Source organism: Pseudonaja textilis, chromosome 6, assembly GCF_049901715.1.
Source record: "Pseudonaja textilis isolate UNSWEBS1 chromosome 6, rPseTex1.2, whole genome shotgun sequence".
In the NCBI taxonomy this organism is placed as follows: domain Eukaryota; kingdom Metazoa; phylum Chordata; class Lepidosauria; order Squamata; family Elapidae; genus Pseudonaja; species Pseudonaja textilis.
This window is the reverse complement of record NC_141995.1, coordinates 59,819,457-59,832,297: the sequence shown is the minus strand read 5'-3', so window position 1 is coordinate 59,832,297 and position 12,841 is coordinate 59,819,457. Positions and strand designations below refer to the sequence as shown.

General features: G+C 33.5%; 1 protein-coding gene across 1 annotated transcript in view; it reads right to left on the bottom strand.

The window, feature by feature from the left end:
- The window catches only part of FSTL5 (follistatin like 5), a 340,397-nt gene that overhangs the window by 60,579 nt on the left and 266,977 nt on the right, over window positions 1–12,841 (bottom strand). Inside the window, exons 9-10 of the mRNA XM_026699957.2 lie at window positions 5,685–5,846; window positions 4,245–4,379 (exon numbers count right to left, since the gene is read on the bottom strand). Of these exons, the coding sequence (XP_026555742.1) occupies window positions 4,245–4,379; window positions 5,685–5,846 (297 nt within the window). The remainder of the gene's footprint in view (window positions 1–4,244; window positions 4,380–5,684; window positions 5,847–12,841) is intronic.

Below are 12,841 nucleotides of genomic sequence, written 5' to 3'. Positions count from 1 at the left end.
AATTAATGACAGAGAGTGGAGAGCAGCTTTTTATAATACTTCACTGGATGTATTTTTAGACTTGTAACCACCATGCTAAAAATAGTTTAATACAAACTTTACAAATGATTGTCACTTTATTAGATTAACACAATTTGTATGTTAAAATACAAAATGCAGAATAACAGAGTTGGAAGAGATCTTGTACTGTAGGTTATTTAGTCCAATTAGTATATTATTAATATTTAGTATTATTAATATTAGATTGGATTGCTCTGTTATTTCATCTAGGAAGATTTTTTGAAATCAAGGGATTTACACACACATACACACACACACACACACACTTTGTGAGATAAAATGGAAGTCATAATCACTTAGATTAAATTGAGACTAAAATCACATTAAACCCAGATTTTATTTTGAATCTAAGGTTCCTAAAGTTGGTGCTTACCAAGAAAGCTTTTATATCATTAATTATTATGCGTTTGAATCTCAAGTCATAGTATAATTATATATATACATACACACATACACAACACATTCAGACTTCTAGAAAACACTCTGGACAACTCTGGTATCTCTGGACAACTGCATAACTGGATAGAAGCATTCCTGTCAAACAGACAACAAATGGTCAAAACTGGGAGCGTCCTATCAAATTCTGTATCTGTCAATAGTGGTGTCCCCCAAGGCAGTGTTCTAGGACCAACTCTCTTCATACTCTACATAAATGACCTCTGTGATCATATTAAGAGCGACTGTGTTCTCTTTGCTGATGATGTAAAGCTATTCAGCACCAATACTGCTACCCTTCAAAAAGATCTTGACGATGTATCAGAATGGTCAATCAAATGGTAACTTCAAATCTCAACAAATAAATGCTCTGTCTTACGTATTGGCAGAAAAAATCAGAAAATAAAACACAAGCTGAATAGTCAAGACCTTGTTGATGATCCAAACTTTGTCAAGGACCTTGGAATACTTATCTCTAATGATCTAAGTGTTAGAGCCCACAGTAACTACATAGCCAAAAAGGCATTAAGAGTTGTTAACCTAATCCTAGGTAGCTTTTTCTCTGGTAACATCACACTACTAATTAGAGCATACAAAATATTTGCTAGACCAATACTCGAATACAGCTCATCAGTCTGGAACCCACATTACATATCTGATATTAACATAGTTGAGAAAGTCCAGAAATATTTCACAAGAAGAGTTCTACACTCCTCTACTCGTTATGCCAGACTTGAAATTCTAGACCTAGAATATCTTGAATTACGCTATCTTTGGTCTGATCTAAGTATAGTGTATAAAATCATACATTGCAATGACTTACATGTCAATGAATACTTCAGCTTCAACCATAACAACACAAGAGCAAACAATAGATACAAACTCAAGGTTAACCACACCAAACTTGATTGCAGGAAATACGACTTCAGCAACAGAGTGGTCAATGTCTGGAATACTCTACCTGATTCTGTGGTTTCTTCCCGAAACCCCAAAAACTTTAACCTTAGACTGTCTACTATTGACCTCACCCCTTTCCTAAGAGGTCTGCAGGGGGTGTGCATAAGCGCATCAATGTGCCTATCATCCCTGTCCTATTGTTTCTTTTTATTTTACTTATATGTACTCATTTCATGTATTCATAACTATGCATATACTTATACCTATTATCTTGTAAGCGATTGACAAATCAAAATAAATAAATAAATAAAATAAAAATAAAACGCTGTATGTTAATCTCCCAATAGACAATTGTATAGTATATTATTATGCCTAAGAAGTCTAATATCAATTTTAAATGCAACTTTAATGTGTTTCAAAGATTTATTTCATGTTAACAGATTCAATTGTTGACAAAATCAAAAGGGGGAAAATTGAAGTTTTGTATCTTTCCCTTCAATAAATCTGAATAAAAAAATACCATGAGAACCTTTATTACAGTCAGTAAAAACTAGTTTCCCCATGGTTCACTTTAATAGCAAAATGAACGATATCTGTACTTCAAACAAACATTTTCAGGACTCCGATAAGATTGTGTGTGAGATTAGCACTTCATATTGGGAAAATTTTCACTTCAGTATATTCTGTGGTAAAAGAACATTTCAAAGCTTTTCATACATAAAGATCATGTACTTAACATGCATTCATTTGTCAGGCAAAGTGACAAACATATAATTACAGCCAATTTTGTAGAAAGTGCTCTCTAGTAGAGGCAGGACACTTAAAATGGTAATTTATAAATATATTAGAGATTTGTAAAGCAAGCAAACTATCAAAGCTGATGGATCCTGCAAGTACATTGGGGAACTTCACAATTGTCCAAAACTGCTAATGAGAAACCTATGTTGTTGTTGTTTTAACCTTTTTACACTGGCACTGGATGTGTGTATGAGATGGGCAATGATATAAGTTAATGCCTCCCCAGCTTGTTTGACATTAGGGATTGGTTTCGTGAAAACTATTTTTTCCAAGGACTGTGGGGGAAATGGTTTCAGTTTTGCTTGCCTGCTGCTCACCTCCAACTATGCCAGTCCCTAACCAGTCCCTAAGAGATCATGGACCAGTGCTGCTCCAGGGTTGGGGACCTTGTTGTAAGTCAATTAAATAAGTAAAATAAAAATAACCCCATGGCTATTGACATTTTTTTTTAAAAAAAAAATCTGTAATAATTCAACTAGGCTACAAATTAATACATTTTTAATCTCAAAGATACCAAAAAGTTATTCTTCATTTATATGGTAACTAATTAATTCTACAACTTTCTGTTCAACGATTAAGTTCTTTAAAAAGCTGAGATAGCAATAAGTGGACTTATAATTTATCTTGAGTTAATCACTATGAGATATTGACATTGTTAAACAGGGAAAATGTTGCATCTATGAAATTTCTGTGCTTGGAATATGATTTCGCCTTGTCCCTTCTACCTAAACAGAGAAACGACAAATACTGACCTAAATAGAAGTGGGAGATTGGTGGGTGCTTGCCTCATATTATGTGTTATCACAAGCTCTCCACAAAGGCTAACATTTTTTGGAAGACACTTTCCATTCTTACAACATTTTAAATTTATTTTATTCTGATTTTAATGGAATGTTTGCAATACGGAGACAAGATTCTGTATATACAGATTTAAGGGTTCAGATTTAGGCAGGAGTGGGATTCTACTGGTTCACACCGGTTTGGTAGAACCGGTTGTTATGATTCCCGGAAGTTCAGTAAAATGGGCCCCTGGCTGGCCCCACCCCTCTCCTCTGTTCCCTGCCCAGTCAGTCCTTATTGCATATGCATGACATCACACACATGCACAACAATCGCTGACAGTATTCCCCTGCCCGCCACGCTCTATCCAGTCATCCTTATAGCGCATGTGCACTACATCACTTCCTGCCTTTTCCCACCCACCACCATCACTGGCTTGCAGCAGCAGCAGCAAGAGGAAGCAATTGCTAAAAAAAAATAACATTAGTGCCACCAATTGCTAAATTAAATCCTGTGAGCGAACTTTACTTTTTAAATTTTCTGTAGAATCAGTTGGAATAAGTTAAACCTTTGACATAGCTGGAATATATCATATATTTACAATAAATTAGAACTTCTGTCTTCTGAGATAGCAAAAACAGTGCAAATAAGCAACTAAGACAATTGGTATGATCAATAGTCATGTTTTAGCAAATGGCCCCTTCATTCAATAATACTTTTCAGATTTACAATCTGTATTTTAAACATTTGCCATAAAAGTTGGTGGTGTGTCTGACATCCACTAACAATCAACTAAGTAATATAAAAAACTGAAATTCTAAGACAAAATTTCATCTAATAAATTATCTTGGGAACTAAAATACTGTGACAGGAAAATATAATATTATCAGGTCTGAGTTATTTTAATAAGAGTCATCTCCTACAGGAAGGTCCTTATAGCTAATTTATTGTTTATATCCTGACTAGTGATACTTCAAATTAGTTTCATATATAGATAGAAAATAACTGCCCCTTATCCAAAATGTATTTCACTAGGCTTCAGAGGCTGGTAAGGAGAAATCAGTGCTCTTACCTTTTGTGGCTTATATATTTTGAATTACTTATTTAGACTTTAATCCATAATAATAAACCCTACAGTGATCGTATTGTTAATATTTAATTTTCTCAAATATTTCTGAATGAAACCAAGAGAACATACAAAATAATCTTCTGAAATGATGTATATTGTTATATATTCTTTCTTGTACATAACATGAAAATGAATTATTACATACGGGTTTTCCGTGCAGAATCCTCTACAAAAAGGGAAGAGATGTCTTCATCAACTCCTGCGTCATTCTTTGCAATACAAGTATATGCTCCTGTATCTTCATAACGTACATTGCTAATGTGGACTTCGCTGCCATTTGCTGTACACAGAATTAAAAATATAAATAGATGTGAGTTTGATTTTAATCATGTTACTGGGGTTTAAAAAATTAAGTGTATGGTTTTCTTTTCGCGTAATCCAATCCGTTTATATTGTTTGCTCTTTCTTATATAGGTGGCATTCACTTAACCACAACTACAACTGGGACTGGTAACTCCATCACCAAGCAGTTCAATCATAAAAAGATACGTCACAACTTTTGATATCAGTCCAACATTTTCAGCTGCAATCATTAAGCAAATCACCAATGGGTCATTCAGCACAAAGCTACTGACCACAACTTGTATCTACCTGCCAGCTCGTCCATTGACTTTGCTGGTCAGAAGCTGATTGTGAAAGTTGCAAACGGATTGCAAATGCACTGTTTGCCAAGGACTTGAATTGTGATCATGTGGCTGTGGGCATGCTATGATAGCCAGAATCTTGAAGACTGATTGTCAGTTTCCCTTTTTAGCGCATGATAATTTAGAACGATTGCTGAACAAGTACTTACTAAGGATTGCTGTATTTTATTTTGAATAATATAAAGTATGCCCACAATATGTGGTTTGTTAGTGAAAACTCACTTTCTTTTACTATTAGAATTTGGGAATAAAAATAAATACTATACTATATCAATCCCAACTTCATATTTCAACAAAATATTTATAACCCAGGTTTATAGAAATAAAGCTGAATTCTACTATTGATTTCTAGTGGAAAGTGTGGGCAGTGTCCTTCAGTTATGACTTACTACCTCAATCAAACCAGCCATTTCAGATAATGACACCAATTATTGTTGTTTTCAAAGATTTAAATAAACGGCAACTGTTTAGATAAACTGTTCGAACTACTACTGTCAAAATTTTCTAATCCCCACATTTAAATGGAAATGCATAGCACCTTAGGGCTACTGAGTGTTCAGCAGTTTCATGTAGATATTGAAGGTGAATGATGAGAGACCCAAGTCCTGAACATAAAACAGGTCTAGGTTTGGACCAGTGGTGGAATTAAATTTTTTTTGACTATCGGTTCTGTGGGCATGGCTTGGTGGGTGTGGCAGGGGAAGGATATTGTAAAATCCCCAGTCAGAGGTGAAATTTGCCAGTTCTCTGAACTACTCAAAATTTCCACTACCGGTTCTCCAGAACTGGTCAGAACCTGCTGAATACCACCTCTGGTTTGGACCTGTCTCCATCAACTTATACTAACTGGAACTTTAGATGAAATACTGCAATATGGTATGTCACCAAAATATATGTCTTTTTGAAAGAAACAAATTATGTTATAAAAGATGTTTCTTTACCTTGAAGAGTTAACTGTTTGGATAACTTTGGAGTTATATCAATTCCGTTCTTCAACCAACCAAGCACTGGATTGGGAATACCCTCAGCATGGCATCGAAGACTGGCTGTCACTCCTGGCTCCCTAGCTTGACTTTCAGGGAAGACTCTTATGACGGGTGGAACTGTATAAAAAAAAAAAAGTACATCAAATGCAGTTTATGAGCAGAAATATAAATATTTCCTTCAATAATAAATGATAAGAACCATTTTCATATATTATGTCAAAGAAAAGAGCAATGGAATATGATTACTAAACCTACATAGCTCTGTCAAACATTCAGATATATGATTTTTAGGTTTGCAAATAAGTCTTTATTTGATTCAGATCAGAGATTCATGAGTCACGTTTTTGATTGAGAAGCAAACTTTCTTGGTGTGAGTTCAGACTGGGAAAAGCTATCGTTTGAATATAAATAGCTGTGTACTGCACTTACTTCATTTTGGGGCAGAATGTGATAAAAATAGCAATGCATATTTATGAGTTTCAGTTAAATATGTCTAAAAGATTCATAACAGTACTTTTAATACATAAACTCTGTATCTGATAGGGACAGCTAGCAAAAATGAGGAAGAAACAACACAGCAGTCCTCAAATTACACAGGAGAGCCTAAATGGTGCTCAATTGGACATTTCTTACTACTACTTTACTAAACTATTTAAAAAACAACCAAAAAGAAGAAGAACAATTTGAAAGATGAGTATAATAATAGAAAGCAACAGAATAGGGGATCACAGATGAGAGAGTTAGAAGTAGAGAGATGAGTGGGAAAAAAGGGGAGGGAGAAGAAGAGGGGGAAGAAGGCAAGGAAAAGAAGTTGTAAAAGACAGAAACAAGAAATGGAGAAACAGGGAAAACATATAAGGATTGTAACCATAAGTTTGTTTAGAGATAATGGGTGAAAATTTAATTGTAAAAGGGATTCTGCAAAGGTACATAAGATAGCTTTGTTATATTACAAATAGAAACAACTTTAGAAAATATGATGATGGATAAAATATTTATTGTAATGCAATGGGATGTTTGTTAATAAATAAATGAATTAAAATGATTAAGAGAATTAAAAGGTAACATTTTTAATTATTAGTAATGATTTATAAAAATATAAGTGAGAAATATGGGAAAAAAAAGAATTAACTATGGGAAGTTTATAAGTGTTCCCAAGGAAGTATGATATTTAATTGAAAAGAAATGTTAAAGATGTTAAGATTTTAATGCATATTAATGATAGAATTGAATTGGAATGGAATGTGTTTTATTTACACACACACACACACACACACACACACACACACACACACATATATATATATATATATATATATATATATATATATATATATATAATTTTTTCTTTTTAAGAATATAGTGTCTATTTTAAGAATGTACCAAGCAGAATTCAATTGGAAGTTATGTATTATATTGAATGCTATAATCTTAAAGCTATACATTGAAGCTTAAATAAGAGCTTGAATGGATAAAATTAAAGGATATAAAGGTGTCATACTCTAATTGGTAACTACAGGGAAAAAATTGCTTAATAAGAAAAGATAATGTGAAATTGTAACAGGACAGACAAAAGTATAAATATAATGATTTGAATTGAGATAATTAAAACAAAGTTGAGAAAATTGGAAGAGGGGAAAAGCTATGTAGAAAATATAAAATGGTAATAAGATATGGAATAGAATATAAAAATGAGCATGAAATTGAGTTTTGTGTCTGTACGAAGAAGTGATAACATGGGACCATGCTATTTTCAAAAAAGATGTTTTATTTGTATTTTGTTTTTGTGAAAAGCCAAATAAAATTTTCCCCAAAAAAAAAAGAAACCTGAAAGGAAAACACTTAGATAAAGAGATCTGAAATTTGTTATCAATTTTGCCTCCAGAAGTTGTGAATGCTCCAATACTGGAGGCAAAAAAGATTTACAAAGATGTTGGATAATCATTTCTCTGAAGGGTTTCCTGCCTAGGCAGGGGGTTGGACTAGAAGACCTCCAAGGTCCCTTCCAACTCTGTTATTCTATTCTTGAAACCCAAATCAGAAAGACTGATACATACCATATACAGGTTTTTTTTTTTAAAATAAAGTCCATGTTGCTTTTATTTCACTAGTCCTTGCTGACTATAGGGGGCGGTGCTCATCTTCGTTTCAAGGCCATTGAGCCAGCATTGTTTAAAGACATTTCTGCAGTCATGTCACAAGACACTGTTATCTTCCCATCAAACTAATGCCAAGGTATCTAGACACATCTGCATGCTTTCCAACTGCTAGGTTGGCAGAAGCTGGGGCAAGGATGGGCGCTTATCCCATTGCACTGAGGTCTCAAACCTGGGCTTCTAGCTTTGCAGCTGACAAGTCCAGCGTCTTAACTGCTGACCACCACAAAAACATCTGGTGAGATGGTATTGACAAGGATATGCTTAAAGTGCTCTTCGGGTGAGAATTTCTAGCCAGTGTGTTGACTGACATAAATCTAGCCTCAGGAAAAAGCCATAGAAAGCTTACTCCCAAATGAATACTTTCTTAAATATCAGGAAGTATTCCAAACATTTGTGTCTACAGTTTGCTGTAGACATGTGTACTTAGATGTAAACCAATCATGCTATTTTCTTAAAGGGTAAGCTTCTTGAAATGGGGAAAAAAGAGGAAGAAGACATTAAATTATGAGATAAAAAATGAAAAAAGGATATAGATCCTATAATTAGTACTAGCTCATTACCCTTTGCCAGCCTTCAAGAACTTGCTTACATTTACTTTTGCTTGTTTTTCTACTGCCATAGTAACGGGGAGGTGGGAAGGGGGAGAGAAAGAATCAATTGGACTTTGTGGGGTGTGTGTGTGCTGAAGGCTTTAGAGAATGAACTGTAAAACCTGGAGAAAACTTTATTGTTTATGCTTACTTGCTTACTGCACAGCCGCAGCATCTTATCAAACCAGGCCAAGGCCAACAGCCAGATGTCTGCATCATCACCTGAAGATGCCTCACATGACATTATACACATCTCAGATTGAATGGACTGTTTGAACTATTGTGGGTGGTAATGCTGCCATGACTTTGTATATGTGATTTCCATGCCTAAATTCTCACATCTCGAATTCTTTTGATGTTACTACTTGATTTCCATTAAAAGTTCTTTTCTCTATAACAATGGAGTCTAAGAGTGTCTTTCTTGGATTTTGAATGGAGCACTATCTGACACCCTTTTTAATTCTTGAAAATTTTACATTATTCTATCACAGGCATAATCTGATTAATACATGTGTAGGGATGTGTGTTTATATATGCATATTCTTTAAACTACTAACCCCTCTCTTTTAAAGATTTATCAATACCTTCCAGTCATGGTCTTCTACTTTCTCCGTGCCCATACAATCTTATTTTCTAAATTTGTTTTTCAATTCAATCGTGATTCAACAAACCACTTCAACATACACTTTGGTACTGGTCACTCATTACATTCATTCATCACCCAAGCATTCATGACACTATCTCTTCTTGTTTTGCTATGCCTGATTTTTGATACATTAATTTTCAGATTTCTGTTTGTCATTGTTAGGTATAGCCTATCTGTGCAGACATTCTTATTATCAGCTAACAACTTGGCATTATCTGCAGGTAACAGTCCACATGTATTTATACTCACAATCAAGACACCTCTAATATTGCCACAAGCATTCCTCGTACATAAAATAATGAAGAGGATATCACACATTCTTGTCTTACTGTCTGCTCAATATTGAAGCATTTAAGAACAAATCCAAATTATTCACACAATTATATCATGTTATGATTTTAAATATTTATTAAAAAAAAAACGTTCCATAATGTAAACATATTCTATATTTCTTCTAAAGTAGCAAATAGAGTTTAGAAACCTTTTTTTCCCTTTTTCACATTCATACATTTCCTAATGTCTGAAAGCAAAAATATGAATTTAGTTCCCACTGCATGGAATAAAGCAATTGTGCTTTTCCCAAGATTTGCTTTTTCACTTCCCATACCATTCCTATCAGAACTTAGAAATCAGACACTCTTAGTAAATTAATCCTCGTTTTAGCTTTATCAATTATTTTTTATGTATTTCACCATAGATAAGGAACTGAAAATGGCACTCTTTCAGTGTCAGGCTGTAAACTGTCTACAGATTGGCTTTTAAGATGGGCAGCTATAGAAAAGTTTTAAGTAAATAAATAAATTCAGTAAATTTAAGTAATTAAGTAAAGAAATAAATTCAGGTGCATATGTATTCTTTAAGCAAACATTTTAAAAATTGCACAGCCATGTCAAACAAATCACACCCTTATTTCAATATTTCTCCAGTTATATCATCTATATTTGAAATCTTACCTATTTATATATTCTCACCACATTTATGACTTTCTCTTCGGAATTTATTTAATCTTGTTGAGTAATATTTATAGCTTCTATACAAGTGTGTTCTCTATATATGTATGTGTTAATGTATACTGGATATATATGTATGTATATGTATGCATGTACACACACACACAATTCTTCATAATTCCACTTTTATTTTAATTTTGTTTACTTCTTTCCTTTTTTCTACATGTCCTTTATTCTTCATGATTCACTCTTGACATTACCAAAAAATGGTCTGTCTCATATTTAGAACCTATCATCATCCTAGTATCTTTCTTTCTTTCTCCATTTATTTTCATTATAAACACTGAATTTTAGTTTTAAATTTATTCCCTTATCAAATATACAGAGGAAATGACTTGTTTATTGAAAACAAGCACCTTTTCACTAAGCATCACAAGCTATTTAGCAGAAAATAATTTTAAAAGAAGATTTATTATTAAATGTGATGGGCTATGGCAAGTATCAGTTTGTTAAGCATTAGTTCATAGTAGGAATATTGCTTTCTAGGTTTGTAAATTAAACCCTAGGAGTCAAAGTCAATACAGAATTATTGAACAAAAAAGTATCATTTCATTGCTGAGTGGTAATCAGAGGATTGTATAGCATTCAGTTATTTGTGATTACACGGTTAGAACAGTCACTTTTATATTGAATGACAAAGCTCTTGTGTCCTATAATTGTATAATACAACATCATATATAAATGAAACTTTGTAATAGTAAAGCTTCATTATTAAAAGTGATGGCTTACTGAAATTAAAATCTAACTTCCACTACTGTAGTTTGCAGCATAAACTGGCATAAGGCACTTCTTGCTATTAGAAGTATTGATGTATTTAGTTTTTGCAGAAATTTAGAAACATGAATCAAACAAGTAAAGAAATTTTCATAGATCTCAGGGAGAAGGGAAAGTTGGGCTTCTGTCTTAAAGTTTACTTACATATCTGTGGGCACAGATAGACCTACTAACGTATATATTTGTTATTATCCTTTTACATGGTTTTTAAATTCTATCTAACAGTGCAAGTACATCACTATTAGACAGCAATAGAAATAAAGGAAAATACTTAAATGTTTCTGAAAGTCCTAGACTAATTCTCACTGGACCATCGGTGATTTTTTTTCTATCCAGTTGTATTTTTTCTCTCTTTCTCCCTGCCCCATCCAAGATATCTCACAGAAATGCTATTGTGGGGACAAAATTAAGATAAATTATTATGTACATGATGGGTTCATATCTCAGTTAGTTTCTGCTTATTTGAAACTTTCAAATAATATATTTCAGGAGTACCAAAATGATTTATTGTTCTGGGAACAAACTCAATGAATTAAGAAGAAAAGTGCTTGTTATTACTGCCAGATAATATGTTCCAATATTCCAAATCTAGGTTTTAGTTTACCTATAGGTAGCATTTGACATTCTATATCTGGGCTGTCAAACTCCCAGCCTGCACTGGCCACGCCCTCGCCTGGTTTAGAGAAGGGGAAAAAAGTGTCAATATGTCATGTGATCCACCATGACAACATGAGTTTGACACCCCTGTTCTATATTATAATGTTATACACTGTATATACATATACAGTCAATGACAGTAGGCAGCAGCAGACAGGAAAATGAGGCACCAAAAGACAGGAAAATCAGGCAGAGGAAATATCATGGCAAGATGATACTCTCAATAGGAGAAAGAAGTGGAAAAAGAGGACTAAAAGATTGCACTGATGTACTGATCAAAGCAACACAAAACAGGTGCTAACCACCATATCCATAGAAGCAGGAGTCTACCACACTAGACATTATGTAGATCAGAAGACAGCAGGGTTGATAAATATTGAAGTGCCAAGAGACAACATCATAAGAAAGAAGAACATCAAAAGCTGGAAAAATACCAGGATCTGTAAGTGAAACTGAAAAGGATGTAGAAAGTAAAAGGCTATGCAGCCCCAGTAGCCAGTAGTGGTAGAAGCACTTTGGGTGTGATTCCTAAACTGGAAGAATAGCTCCAACAGATCCAGGAACATTAGAATAACTCCAATAGATCCAGAACACCAGAAGATGCAGTCTTAGGAACAGCAGACATGTGCTTTCCTTCAAACTCCCAGGCCTCTGGTATAAGACCAGGGACTGAGGAAGACACATACCACTCTTAGGGATGAGAAGAGAATGTTCAGTGTTATCATTGAAAAAAATCACTGCTAATTATTTGTTAAAAAATAAAATTTCTAGCAGGATATTTGTTTTTATCAGATATTCTATTAAGATACAGTTTTATTAATTGAATCCATATGCCATAAATTGTTTTATTTGCAGAAAAGTTTATACTACAATAATTTAAATGAAAAAACCTAGATTTCTTATTGGTGCTTCTCTCCAAGGAGTTCCTGATGTTCTGCAGTTAATTTTTATTTTCTATATTTAATATCTTCCTTTCATAAGTAGGTATAGTTTTGATTTAAAATTTAATCAAATGTTTACATAGGTTACTCACATTAATAAATATGTCAGGTTTGCTTATAAGCAGAACTACATTATCTGTGCATAATTACCTCAAATATTTATTGTCATTTTTAAACACCTTTGAAACTAACTTTTACTGGCCTATAGAAAGCAAAATTGTAGCTTAGACTAGAAAGGAATTCTGTGTGCCATTTCCCATTACTCCTGATGTAGAATTTTTAAGCAAATTTATTAAGCAATAAACAATACATTTCACTAATACTTAATTAAAAAC